This window comes from Bubalus bubalis, chromosome 14, assembly GCF_019923935.1.
Source record: "Bubalus bubalis isolate 160015118507 breed Murrah chromosome 14, NDDB_SH_1, whole genome shotgun sequence".
NCBI classification, from domain to species: domain Eukaryota; kingdom Metazoa; phylum Chordata; class Mammalia; order Artiodactyla; family Bovidae; genus Bubalus; species Bubalus bubalis.
The window spans coordinates 32,291,157-32,305,972 of NC_059170.1; the positions used below are offsets into that span (position 1 = coordinate 32,291,157).

General features: G+C 47.7%; 1 protein-coding gene across 1 annotated transcript; it reads right to left on the reverse strand.

The window, feature by feature from the left end:
- Window positions 1-71: 71 nt before the first annotated feature.
- Window positions 72-2,761, reverse strand: CENPB (centromere protein B). The gene has a single exon (XM_006072920.4). It carries the CDS (start codon window positions 2,701-2,703, stop codon window positions 895-897), a length of 1,809 nt encoding a protein of 602 aa, XP_006072982.1. The 5' UTR covers window positions 2,704-2,761; the 3' UTR covers window positions 72-894.
- Between the last annotated feature and the right edge of the window lie 12,055 nt (window positions 2,762-14,816).

A 14,816-nucleotide genomic window follows, 5' to 3' on the forward strand; every position in this document is an offset into this window, starting at 1 on the left:
AGGATCAAAAGGAACCGGGAAAGGACGTGTCCCCAAGACAGACGCAAGCCCAGACCATGAAGGATGCACCCTTGGCTGTTAAAACGTCCACTCCCACAAAAGGGGAGCAGACAGATTTATTGAATTCAGACTAGGAAAGGAGCAGCTGGATGGCTGGACTCTGGGCCCAGCCCCAGGCCCCCTGCCCAGGATAGGGCCCTGCCAGAGAGGGAGGAGAGGCATGGGGCCTGCAGCTGCCCACAAGGGAAGTGCCCATTATCACTCCTCTGGAGGGCCTCTTGAGAACCTCCAATCTGAAAGAAAATCAAGGGCCAAAGTAACATGGACTGGGCCAGAGGAAGGGGTTGGGAAGTGGGGAAGCAGGTTGAGGCAGGCCTAGGAGCCCGTGGTTAGACTGTGCTTCTCAAGGTGGCCTGGGGACAGGGATGTGGGGCTGCCAGCCTTGTGGGGTCCTAGGCTGGACTTTTCTCTGGAGCCCTTCCCAGAATGGCTTTGGGGTCCCCCCCACCACCAAAGACCTGGTGTGGATGGCAGAGGGGAGAGGCACTCTCTGGCCAGGAGCTTCCAGGGTCCATCCCTGGCTGCTACTGTGGCCTAGTCCACTGATGGCACGGTGTGGTAGCACCGGACAGCTCCCCATCCTCCCACCTAGTCCCCCATGCCCAGGGGCAACTGGGGAGGAAAGAGGATTCTGAAAAAGAGGCAAAAAGCAGGCAGTGAGGCTGATGCCAGCCCCAGGCCCTACAGAGGTGACTGGGCCTGTCACAGGGCCAGGAGAATATCACTAAAGGATGTGGGGTTCCCCACTCTGGGTCCATCCACAGCAGCTGCCCAGAGAGTCCTCTGCCCTGGGGCTGCCACATCCAGGTTGGGGGCATGGCTAAGCTCAGTGGCTCAGCTTTGATGTCCAAGACCCCTAACTCCTGCCTGCCTGGCATGGTTCTTTCTGGTCACGTGAACCAGGTCATGTTCCAAGTGGAGGATGTGGCTTTGCACACGATCATCAATGGGGAAGGAGGTGAGGTACCTCTTGACCATAGCAAAGTAAGCCATGGCTTCCCCAAAGCTGGGTACAGGCACCTCATCACTATCCTCCTCATCATCTTCATCATCTTCATCCTCCTCCTCATCATCTTCCTCTTCTTCCTCACTGTCTGACTCAGAGTCCTCCTCACCTTCCAGGAAATGGAGGGTAGGGCACTGGGCCTCCTCCTGGGCACCATAACCTCCGAAGCTGCCACCAGCCTCCACTACACCCTGGGCCCAGTCCTCAGCCTCCAAGCCCTCAGAGGAGCTCTCTTCCTCCTCCTCCTCTTCCTCTTCATCACTGTCATCAACATCACCCTCCTCTTCTACCTCCTCTTCCTCCCCGAGCTCCTCTCCTTCCCCTGCTTCCTCCTCCTCCTCCTCACCATCTTCCTCCTCCTCCTCCTCCCCTTCACCCTCCTCTTCCTCTTCTTCCTCCTCCTCCTCCTCCTCCTCTTCCTCTCCCTCACTCTTGAGGGCAGTAGTGATGGTAGCATTAGGGCCACCCCCAAAGCCAGCCTCACGAAAGCAGGCAGCTATGTCCGAAGGTTCCACAGCCTGCCAAGCCGCAGCAACGAAGTGCAGGGCCTCCATGAGGCCCAGCTGCAGGCCTGAGCGATCCTGGCCCTCTAGTGCTGCCATGGCCTTGAGCAGCATAGCCTGGCGGTAGTGGCCCTTCACCTGTTGGACCACTCCACGCTCCAGCGGCTGCACGGTGCCTGGTGGGAAGAAGGCCAGCTGCACATGCCGCAGGCCCGAGGTATCCAGGGACTGGGCAGCCAGGCGGCCAGCCAGCAGCAGGACTCGGCGAGATTCTGCAGCCATGCGGGTGTCCAGGGCCTTCAGGTACTTGGCCAGAGCCTGGGTGGTGACACCACCCTTAGAGTTGGCAGTATAGTCACAGGGCAGGCCAGCTTGGCCTGCACGGGGTTTGGCCGACTTGCCAGCCACAAGTGGGGGCAGCTTCTCGCTACCATCGGCGTTGGCACACAGCAGGACACTCAGGCGCTGGGTGGCCCTGCGTGCCCGTCCATCACTGCCACACAGCCCCGCCGCTTGGTCGGGCAGGAAGTCGTACCACAGACTGGTCTCAGTGGCGCTGAACACGTCCTGGGAAGCGTAGCCCTCGGCCACCGACGGTGGCTGCTCCTCCCGAGCGCGCCAGCCCGTGGTACCCCCACCGCTGCCCTCCGAGGGCACTGCGGGAGGGCTGGCGGGCGCCGCTGGGGGCCGGGGGGCAGCGCTGCGCGACCTGGCGCGGGCCACGCCGCTGCAGGACACTACACCGTGGCGCCGGCGGAAGCGGTCCAGCCAGCCGTTGGAGGCAGTGAAATCGTCCATGCCCAGCTCCTCGGCTATACGCAGCGCCTTCTCCTTGAGGATGATGCCCTTGACCGGCAGGCCAGCGGCGCGGATTTGCTGGAACCAGGCGATGAGCAGCCCCTCGAGCTTGTCGTAAGGGGATAGTTTGTTGGTCTTGCGACAGGTGGAGGCTACACCGTACTTGCGCTCCGACGCCAGGATGGCGCGCTTGTTCTTCAGGATGGTGCTCAACGTGGACGGTGGGATGTTGAAGCGCCGCGCGATCTCGCCCTTGCGCAGGTCTGGGTTTTCCTCCACCTCCTGGATGATCCGCGACTTCTCCCGGAACGTCAGCTGCCGCCGCTTGGGGCCCATCCCGGCGCGCCCCCCGCCCCGGGGCCCGGCGCCACCGCCGCCACCCCGGGGCGGGGGGCCCGGGCCCGCGGCGGGGGGCACCTGGCGGCCTCTCCCGCGCGCCCCGCCCGAGACAAAGCGGCTCGCGGGGCGGCGGGCGGGGCAGCGACCCGGCCGGGCCGGGGGCACCTTCGGGGGCGCCGGCGGGCGCGGCGCCGGGCGGTGGGCGGCAGGCGGCAGGCGCGGGCGCGGGCGCGGGCGGGCGGCGCGGGAGCTGAAGACAGGAAGTGTCGCGGCGCGGGGAGCGGGGAGCCGGGAGCGCGGCGAGCAGGGCGGAGCGGGCGGAGCGGGATCTCGCGGGAAGCGCGGGGACGCCGGGCACCGCCTCCAGCCCTCCGCGCCCACCCCTCTCCCAGCCGCCCGGGACAGACCGCGCGGGGGCGCTTCGGCCTGCCGGAAAGGCCAGCGCTGTGGCGCCTGGTGACCCACTGGCTGCAGTGAGGGCTGCGGCTGTGTGCCCGGCCTTTGCCCCGGGTGGGCAGAGATTTGTAGCTTACAAAGAATAACAACTGTGTTTTGTCTTTTTTATCTTATCAAGGTAGAAATAGCCCGCCTTTTTGTTGTTGTTGTTGTTTTCCCCCCGGAAACTGAAAAATAATGGAAACTAAAAAAGCACCTTTCATCCCAACACCTGGAGAGATGCACAGCTCACGGTTGGATACATTTTCTTCCAGTCTTATCTCTAGGCGCATGTAGTTTGCTTTTAAAAAATTTATCTCATAAAACGAATCAGACAGTATAGGCATATATTGGCATCTCCTGTTGCTTTTTTGTTGTTCAGTCATTGAGTCGCTCAGCCCTTTGCGACCGCATGGACTGCAGCACACCAGGCTTCCCTGTCCTTCACTGTCTCCCCAAGTTTGCGCAAACTTATGTCCATCGAGTCGGTGATGCCATCCAACCATATCCTCCTCTGTCTTCCCCTGGTCCTGCCTTCAAACTTTCCCAGCATCAGGGTCTTTTCCAATGAGTCAGCTCTTTGCATCAGGTAGCCAAAGTATTGGAGCTTCAGATATGGCATCATTCATTTAACTTCCAATGAATATTCAGGGTTGATTTCTTTTAGGATTGACTGGTTTGATCTCCTTGCAGTCCGAGGGACTCTCAAGAGTCTTCTCCAAGGCCACCATACCAAAGCATCAGTTCTTTTGCACTCACCCTTCTTTATGGTCCAACTGTCATATCTGTGCATGACTACTGGAAAAAACCATAGCTTTGACTATACAGACCTTTGTCAGCAAAGTCTCTGCTTTTTAAGACACTTAAAGAGTCTTTGTCTCTGCTTTTTAATACACTGTCTAGGTTTGTCATAGCTTTCCTTCCAAGGAGCAAGTGTCTTAATTTCACGGCTGCAGTCACCATCTGCAGTGATTTTGGAGCCCAAGAAAATAAAGTCTGTCACTGTTCCACTGTTACCCCATTCATTTGCCATGAAGTGATGGGACCCAATGCCATGATTTTTTTTTTTTTTTTTGAATGTTGAGTGTTAAGCCAGCTTTTTCACTCTCCTTTTATACTTTCATCAAGAGCCTCTTTAGTTCCTCTTCGCTTTCTGCCATAAGGGTGGTGTCATCTGCATATCTGAGGTTATTGATATTTCTCCCAGAAATCTTGATTCCAGCTTGTGCTTCATCCAGCCTGGCATTTCACATGATGTACTCTGCATATAAGTTATATAAGCAGGGTGACAATATACAGCCTTGATGAACTCCTTGCCCAATTTTGAACCAGTCCATTGTTCCATGTCCAGGTCTAACTTGCTACTTGACCTGCATACAGGTTTCTCAGGAAGCAGGTAAGATGGTCTGGTATTCCCATCTTCTTTAAGAATTTTCCAGTTTGTTGTGATCACACAATCAAAGGCTTTAGCATAGTCAATGAAGCAGAAGTAGATGTTTTTTCTGTAATTCTCTTGCTTTTCTATGATCCAACAGATGGTAGCAATTTGATCTCTGGTTCCTCTGCCTTTTCTAAATCAACCTGTACATCTGGAAGTTGTCAGTTCACATACTGTTGAAGCCTAGCTTAAAGGATTTTGAACATTACCTTGCTATCATGTGAAATGAGTGCAATTGTGGGGTATTTTGAACATTCTTTGGCATCGCCCTTCTTGGGATTGGAATGAAAAGTGACCTTTTCCAGTCATGTGGCCACTGCTGAATTTTCTAAATGCTTCTTTACCTGGCATCAAGTGATGAGAATTTTGCCTTACTGATAAAGTACTGCAAACTTTTTAATGGTTGTATATTGTCCCAACTATGGTTGAATACTAATCAGTGAAGCCTCTTGTTACACATTTAGGTTATTTTTATAAGCAACACTATAGTTTTAAATCTGTTTGATGATAATCCTACAATCCATATATAAACACTGATAACATCTCAGGGGGTCACTTTCTGTGCTGTTCCATGCATTTAGCCATAAATGTATGTGTTTGCACCTATAGAAATAATGTCATATATGTACATAAGCATACATACATATATACATACATACAAATCCCTGAAACCTCTTCCTCCACCAAATGCATAAAAAAATGACAAGTTCTTAAAACAATGAATTGTAGTGGGTTTTTTTTTTTTTTTTTTTTTAATCTTAAAGTAGCCTGAGGAGTAGGCAGAGAGGAAGGCTGTGACCCAGAGGGACAGGCTGAGGATCTGGAGTTTCAAGGAAATGGCTGTAGACAAAACAGAAAGGAGGACCAAAGACAGTGCCCTGAGTTCTCCAAGGTTAAAGGCTCAAGAAAGGCTAACAAGAAATTTGGGAGGAACAGATAAAGCAGTACGAGGAAATTCACTCTTGTATGCTGTTCTGGAAGTTAAGAGAAGAAAAGTATAACTCACTGTTTTAGTGTGCGTTTCTCTTTTCATATGTGTATTGGCCATCTGAAGCCTGAGAATTTTCTAGTCATATCTTTTGCCTTTGTTTCTCTTGTATTTGTCATTTTGTTGACTTTTGGGAACTCTTCATATGCTCTGAACATAAAATCTTTTCGTATATTGAACATACTTTCCCAATCTGCCGCTGTCCTTTAACTTAGCCTAAGAAATCTCACAACTGAGACACTGAGCAACAAATAAGGAATCTCAGATATGAGAATTTAAAAAAGTCTTTTTAAATAGGCAGGTCTGTTAGTTTTTTCCTTTATTGCTTCTGGATTTTATGTCTTACTTAGAGAGGGTTTCTCTCCCTGCCCCCCTCCTCCCATCTCAAGACATAAAAAATATCCTTCTAATCGCAAGGTCCAGAAGAAAACTTGGGAGACTTTTTCTCATAAGAGCCGGATCAGTGCTTGGCCTATAATGGGTTTGTGGTCCCTATGCAGAAGTAAATGTAGATACACCTAGCTGAGGATGTGCGGGCGCAGTTGCTTCAGGCATGTCCGACTCTTTGCAAACCCATGGACTGTAGCTCGCCAGGTTCCTCTGTCCATAGGATTCTCCAGGCAAGAATACTGGAGTGGATAGCAGGGATCTTCCCGACCCAGGGATCGAACCTGCATCTCTTATGTCTCCTGCATTGGCAGGTGGTTTCTTTACCACTAGCGCCACCAGCACTCCTTCCCACAAATCCTCAGGAAACCAAGTCGACGTTCTGGAGGGTTCATCCATGTGCACTGGTGGTCTCCTACCCCTCACCCATCCTGGCTTATAATCAATGGATGTTTGGGTGAAATCACTGTGGCTGAGCTTTTTTTTTAATTTTCTACTTTGCTGAATTTTCCAAGTTTTCTTCAATAGCTAATACTACAGGCTCTTGAAAATGAAAATGAAAAGTTTGCTGAGAGGCACAAAGAATAGTGATGAGCTAAGAGGAATGGGTATAGGCCTGGTGGGCAACTTTGAACAGCCTGGGCCAAAAGAAAGGAAGGTGGACTGTGGACTTCCCTAAGGTGGAAAATTGGAAAGATGGCACAGTTTCGTCACTTTATAAAGCAATCTCATACTCTTTAGCTATCATCTCCCGATCTACTCCCTGTCCTTTGCCCAGCCCTAAACAACCACTCATTTACTTCCATCTATAGGTTTCCCTGTTCTGAACCTTTCATATGAATAGAATCATATAATTTGTGTCTTTTATGACTGGCTTCTTTCACTTAGTTTCATGTTTCAAGATTCATCCATTATGTAGCATCTATTCGGACTTCATTATTTTCTTATGGCTGAATAATATTCTGTTGTAGAGATTTATGACATTTTGCCTATCAAAATGTCAGCTTGATGGGCATTTGTGTTGTTTCTACCTTTTGGCAATCATAAATAACTGCTATAAACACTTATTTGCAAGGATATATGTTTTCATCTCTCTTGGGTATATGAATGGTATTGCTGGGTCTCATGGTAGTTCAGTTCAGCCGCTCAGTCATGTCCGACTCATTGCAACCCCATGAACCGCAGCACACCAGGCCTCCCTGTCCATCACTAACTCCCAGAGTTCACTCAAACTCATGTCCATTGAAGCACTGATGCCATCCAACCATCTCATCTTCTGTCATCCCCTTCTCCTCCTGCCCTCAATCTTTCCCAGCATCAGGGTCTTTTCCAATATGTCAGCTCTTTGCATCAGGTGGCCAAAGTATTGGAGTTTCAGCTTCATCATCAGTCCTTCCAATGAACACCCAGGACTGATTTCCTTTAGGATGGACTGGTTGGATCTCCTTGCAGTCCAAGGGACTCACAAGAGTCTTCTCCAACACCACAGTTCAAAAGCATCAATTCTTTGGTGCTCAGCTTTCTTTATAGTCCAACTCTCACATCCATACATGACTGCTGGAAAAACCATAGCCTTGACTAGACGGACCTTTGTTGGCAAAGTAATGTCTCTGCTTTTCAATATGCTGTCTAGGTTGGTCATAACTTTCCTTCCAAGGAGTAAGCGTCTTTTAATTTCATGGCTGCAGTCACCATCTGCAGTGATTTTGGAGCCCAGAAAAATAAAGTCTGACACTGTTTCCACCGTTTCCCCATCTATTTGCCATGAAGTGATGGGACTGGATGCCATGATCTTCGTTTTCTGAATGTTGAGCTTTAAGCCAACTTTTTCACTCTCCTCTTTCACTTTCATCAAGAGGCTCTTTAGTTCTTCTTCCCTTTCTGCCATAAGGGTGGTGTCATCTGCATATCTGAGGTTATTGATATTTCTCCCAGCAATCTTGATTTCAGCTTGTGCTTCCTCCAGCCCAGCGTTTCTCATGATGTACTCTGCATATAAGTTAAATAAGCAGGGTGACAATATACAGCCTTGACGTACTCCTTTTCCTATTTGGAACCAGTCTGTTGTTCCATGTCCAGTTCTAACTGTTGCTTCCTGACCTGCATACAGATTTCTCAAGAGGCAGGTCAGGTGGTCTGATATTGCCATCTCTTTCAGAATTTCCCACAGTTTATTGCGATCCACACAGTCAAAGGCTTTGGCATAGTCAATAAAGCAAAAATAGATGTTTTTCTGACACTCTCTTGCTTTTTTGATGATCCAACCAGTGTTGGCAATTTGATCTCTGGTTCCGCCTTTTCTAAAACCAGATTGAACATCTGGAAGTTCACGGTTCACGTATTGCTGAAGCCTGGTTTGGAGAATTTTAAGCATTACTTTACTAGTGTGTGCTGCCGCTGTTGCTAAGTCGCTTCAGTCGTGTCCAACTCTGTGCAACCCCATAGACGGCAGCCCACCAGGCTCCACCGCCCCTGGGATTCTCCAGGCAAGAACACTGGAGTGGGTTGCCATCTCCTTCTCCAATGCGTGAAAGTGAAGTCGCTCAGTCGTGTCCAACTCTTCGCGAACCCATAGGCTGCAGCCTACCAGGCTCCTCCATCCATGAGATTTTCCAGGCAAGAGTACTGGAGTGGGTTGCCATTGCCTTCTCCATACTAGTGTGTGAGATGAGTGCAATTGTGTGGTAGTTTGAGCATTCTTTGGCAGTACCTTTCTTTGGGATTGGAATGAAAACTGACCTTTTCCAGTCCTGTGGCCACTGCTGAGTTTTCCAAATTTGCTGGCATAGTGAGTGCAGCACTTTCACAGCATCATCTTTCAGGATTTGAAATAGCTCAACTAGAATTCCTTCACCTCCACTAGCTTTGATAATAGTGATGCTTCCTAAGGGCCACTTGACTTCACATTCCAGGATGTCTGGCTCTAGGTGAGTGATCACACCATTGTGATTATCTGGGTCGTGAAGATCTTTTTTTGTACAGTTCTTCTGTATATTCTTGCCATCTCTTCTTAATATCTTCTGCTTCTGTTAGGTCCCTACCATTTCTGTCCTTTATCGAGCCCATCTTTGCATGAAATGTTCCCTTGGTATCTCTAATTTTCTTGAAGATATCTCTAGTCTTTCCCATTCTATTGTTTTCATCTATTTCTTTGCATTGATCGCTGAGGAAGGCTTTCTTATCTCTCCTTGCTATTCTTTGGAACTCTGCATTCAGATGGGTATATCTTTCCTTTTCTCCTTTTCTCATGATAACTTTATGTTTAATCATTTGAGGAATGGCCAGATGGAGATCATGTTCTTTTCCATTCTTTTTTGGCTGCACTCGGTCTTCATTGTGGTGTGCAAGTTGGGCTCTTCATTGAGGCATGTGCACTTCTGTAGTTGAGGTCTGTGAGCTCAGTAGAAGTGTTGCTGCATGTGGAATCTTCATTCCCTGAGCGGAGATTGGACTCTGGTCCCCTGCATTGGAAGGCAGATTCTTAACCACTGGGCCACTAGAGACATCCTAGTACTTCTTTTTTAAGTACTTCTTGATTTTTTAAAATTTATTTTATTTATTTTTGGTTGCTGCCTGTGGGATTTCTCTAGTTGCAGCACGTGGTGTCTACTCTTCATTGCAGTGCACGGGCTTCCAATTGTGGTGGCGTCTCTTGTTGCAGAGCATGCGCTTCAGCAGTTGCCGAGTGTGGGCTCTAGGGCACAGGGCCTCAGTAGTTGTGTTGTGTGGGCTTAGTTGCTCCATGGCACGTGGAATCTTCTGGGACCAGGGATAGAACCCATGTTCCCTGTGTTGGCCAGAAGATTCTAATCCACTGTACTACCATGTTCTTTTAATTAATCTAAAAATTATACCTGTTCTTTGGAAGATATTTTAAAATACAGAAAAATTTTAGGATAAACCACTTAATTACCATTCATTCCACTGCTCAGAGAACACCCTTGTAGGATACTTATCTGTGCACATTGTTTTTAATGGGACCACACTTGGCACAATATTTTAGCTCATATTATAAATATTTTCTCATATCAATAAATATGCACATCAATGAGATTCAAAATTCTTTTAGTCTAGGAACGCTTTCTGTAAGAGACCATTTTCCAAAAGCCCAATGGGTAATCATTCCATAATCAGTGGAAAATTCTTAAAGAGATGGGAATACCAGACCACCTTACCTTCCTCCTAAGAAACCTGTATGCAGGTCAAGAAACAACAGAACTGGACATGGAACAACAGACTGGTTCCAAATTGAGAAAGGAGTACATCACAGCTGTATATTGTCACCCTGCTTATTTAACTTATATGGAGAGTACATCATGTGAAATCCTGGGCTGGATGAAGCACAGGCTGCAATCAAGATTTCTGGGAGAAATATCAATAAGCTCAGCTATGCAGATGATACAACCCATATGGCAGAAAGCAAAGAAGAACTGAAAAGCCTCCTGATGAAGGTGAAAGAGGAGAGTGAAAAAGCTGGCTTGACACTCAACATTCAAAGAAAATTAAAAGATCATGGCATCTCATCCCATCACTTCATGGCAAATGGATGGGGTAACAATGGAAACAGTGACAGACTTTATTTTCTTGGGCTCCAAAATCATTGTGGATGGTGACTACAGCCTTGAAATTAAAAGACGCTTGCTCCTTGGAAGAAAAGCTATGACAAACCTAGACAGCATATTAAAAAGCAGAGACATAATTTTGCAGACAAAGGTCCGTCTAGTCAAAGCTATGGTTTTTCCAGTAGTCATGTATGGATGTGAGAGTTGGACTATAAAGAAAGCTAAGCACCGAAGAATTGATGCTTTGGAATGGTGGTGTTGGAGAACACTCTTGAGAGTCCCTTGGACTGCAAGGAGATCAAACCAGTCAATCCTAAAGGAAATCAGTCCTGGGTGTTCATTGGAAGGACTGATGCTGAAGCTGAAGCTCCAATACTTTGACTTCCTGATACAAAGAGCTGACATATTGGAAAACACCCTGATGCTGGGAAAGATTGAGGGCAGGAGGAGAAGGGGATGACAGAGGATGAGATGGTTGGATGGCATCACCGACTCCATGGATGTGAATTCCAGTGAGCTCCAGGAAATGGTGAAGGACAGGGAAGCCTAGCATGCTGCAGTCCATGGGGTCACCGAGTCAGACACGACTGAGTGACTGAACAAGAATTACTGGGCCTGCCAGGTGTCAAGCATCCCTAGCCTCCCAATGCCTGCTCTCTTTAGATTCTTCAGGTATTGCACAGTGTAGGGGAACCACCCTCATTGCCCTAGGCCCCTATTGAAGGACACTCAGCTTGCTCTTCATTTTTCATTGTTATTCAATATTATAAACATACATCTGTATGTACCTTTATCATCTTGAGAGAAATGTCTAGAATTAGGATATTGGGGTTAGAGAGACCAACCTCGGGCTCGGGCCTATTTGAGGTACTGGGAGGCAGGGGAGAGGTAAATGATCTGCTACCTGTTCTTCAAAAACTCAGTCAGCTTCAGAAAATGAGATTTAGGAAAAGGAAAAGAAGATTTCAATAAAACCATTCTGTCCAGCAGTTTCTCTTTAGGAATTCATTCTGTGCATATCTGTTGCATCATTTAAAAGCTAATAAATGTACAGCATTAGGGAATTGAGTAAATATATCTTCAAATAAAAGAAAGCAAGGTATAAAACATTGTTTTTTATACTGTTTGTAGATTTATAAAAATATGGTCATACAATTGAATATATAGATACACACTTTTCACTAGAGTAGCCCATTGAGGCTACTGAGCACTTGAAATATGGCAGTTCCAAACTGAGATGTGCTGTGCATGTAAGATGCACATTGGACTTTGAAGGCTTAGTATCAGAACAAAAAGTATGTAAAACATTTCATTAACAACTTTTATATTGATAACATGTTGAAGTGATAACTTTAAAAATCCATTACATTAGGGACTTCCCTGGTGGTCGCTAGCAAAGTAATGCTCAAAATTATCCAAGAGAGGCTTCAACAGTACATGAACTGAAAACTTCAAATATTCAAGCTAGATTTAGAGAAGGCAGAGGAACCAGCGATCAAATTGCCAACTTCTGTGGGATCATAGATAAAGCAAGAGAGTTCCAGAAAAACATATACTTCTGCTTTATTGACTATGCCAAAGCCTTTGACTGTGTGGATCACAACAAACTATGGAAAATTCTGAAAGAGATGGCAATACCAGACCACCTTACCTGCCTCCTGAGAAATCTGTATGCAGGTCAAGAAGCAACAGTTAGAACTGGACATGGAACAATGGACTGGTTCCAAACTGGAAAGGAGTATGTCAAGGCTGTATATTGTCACCCTGCTTATATAACATATGCAGAGTACATCATGTGAAATGCCAGACTGGATGAAGCACAAGCTGGAATCAAGATTGCTAGGAAAAATATCAGTAACCTCAGATACACAAATGACACCACCCTTATGGCAGAAAGTGAAGAGTAAGTAAAGAGCCTCTTGATGAAAATGAAAGAGGAGAGTGAAAAAGCTGGCTTAATACTCAACATTCAAAAAACAAAGATCATGGCATCCAGTCCCATCACTTCATGGCAAATAAATGGAGTAACAATGGAAACAGTGACAGACTTTATTTTCGTGGGCTCCAAAATCACTGCAGATGGTGACTGCAGCCATGAAATTAAAAGACGCTTGGTCCTTGGAAGAAAAGCTATGACAAACCTTGAAAGCCTATTAAAAAGCAGAGACATTACTTTGTGGACAAAGGTCCATCTAGTCAAAACTATGGTTTTTCCAGTAGTCATGCATGGATGTGAGAGTTGGACCATAACAAAAGCTGAGTGCAAAGAACTGATGCCTTTGAACTGTGGTGTTGGAGAACACTCTTGAGAATCCCTTGGACTGCAAGGAGATCAAACCAGTCAATCCTAAAGGAAATCAACCCTGAATATTTATTGGAAGAACTGATGCTGAAGTGGAAGCTCCAATACTTTGGCTACCTCATGAGAAGAACTGACTCATTGGAAAAGACCCTGATATTGGGAAAGATGGAAGGCAGGCAGAGAAGGCAATGACAGAGGATGAGATGGTTGGAAGGCATCACTGACTCAATGGACATGAGTTTGAGCAGGCTCTGGGAGATGGTGATGGACAGGGAAGCCTGGCTTGCTGCAGTCCATGGGGTCACAAAGAGTTGGACATGGCTGAGCGACTGAACTGACTGACTGGTGGTCCCTGTGGCTGGGACTCCACACTCCCAATGTGTAGGGGTGATAGGTTTGGTCCCTGGTTGGGGACCTGGATCCTACATGCCATGGCTGAAGATCCTCCATGCCACAGCAAAGATCCAAGATCCCACATGCTCCAATTGAGAGCTTGCATAATCAAATAAATAAATAAAAACATTAAAAGTTCTCAAGCTGAAATTAAAAACAATATATTAGGTTAAATAAAATATTAAAGTTTCATCTGTTTCTTGTTACTTTTAAAAATTTGCCTACTAGAAAATTTTAAATTACCTACGTGTCTCCCATTTTGTTTCTATTGCCTAGGACTGTTTAGACTAAACTCTGGAAGAATATGCAACACATTCACTATAGTGACTGGGGAAGGGTCCTGAAGATTTGTCTGGGGTTCATGATCTACTTTTGTCACATCCCCACCCTCCTCATCCCTCTCAGATGGGACTGGGGCCTTCTCATTCCCTTCTTCCATGTTTCTCCTGGCCTCCCTCAGCCCCCAATGCCAGGCTCTCCTTTCTGCCACCCCCCTCCCACCCCTGCTACTGCTCCTTGGCCTGAAGGATTGGAGCTGTATGGGAAGGGGCTCAAGTCTGCAGTGCCAGCATTCTTGAGCTGTGACTTGATAAGCTGGAAGCCACTTCTTCCCTGGAGAGATGGGGTGCAAAAACAGCTTACTCCCCACTAGTTTTTGAATGCAGCCTTCCCACCACAGTCAAGGACAGTGAACTCACTAGCAGGTAATCAGATAATTAGAAGATGCTCAGTTAAAACCAGTGACAAATTCAGCCTCTCTGATCAAAGAAACACCAATTAAACATTGGCACCAAATTAGCCAAACCATCAATAGGCATTCCATAACTGGGTTCGGAGATTGCTGACACCCTCCTTTGTCCTCACTGCCAAAACTCACGACTAGACCAATCATTAGAGCCTCCTCTGGAGCTGCCGGCAAAAACTGGGCGGCTTGGGATCACATCTAACCGGGGACCCCCGGAAACACTGGCTAGTTATGTGTCGGCCCCCACCGCGGGTCCACCTCCAGCACTGGGGGCTCCCCGTGGGAATTACCCTTGGGGCCGCCCCAGGAGCTGCCAGTCGCGGGGTCAGGGAAGCTGGGAGAGTATATGTATCTAGGGTGAATCTGAACTCTACCATCTGCACAATCATGTGACCTTGAACGAGTTAATGAACTTCTCTACGCCTCATCGTCTCTGTCGGTAAAGTGGAAAGGCGAACACACACCGCACTGCACAGCTATATTCCGCAGATTCCTGGAATGGAGGCTATCATGATGCCAGCCGGTACTTGTAAGTGATGTTAAACGGTGGGGTCCCTCTGAGGCTACTCTAGGGAGTTGTTGCATCTCCTGAGGCCCTCTTCGCTGGAGGGGTGGGTAGCTCCAAACCACATACTGAGAATCGGAATTTGAGAAGCCCGGCTCCTTGAGCCCTGGCTGGGAGGGAGTGCCAGGGTTAATTCCTTGATTCCTCCACCCGACTCAAAGCCTGGAGCTGGGTGAGGCCGGGCTGGTCCAGCCTCCGCGCCTTCCAACACAGTAGCCCCGCCCTCTGTCCCGCCTCTTTTCTTTACTGCGCCCCCATTGGTGGCGTCCGGCGGCGCGGCCGCTGTTATTTTTCG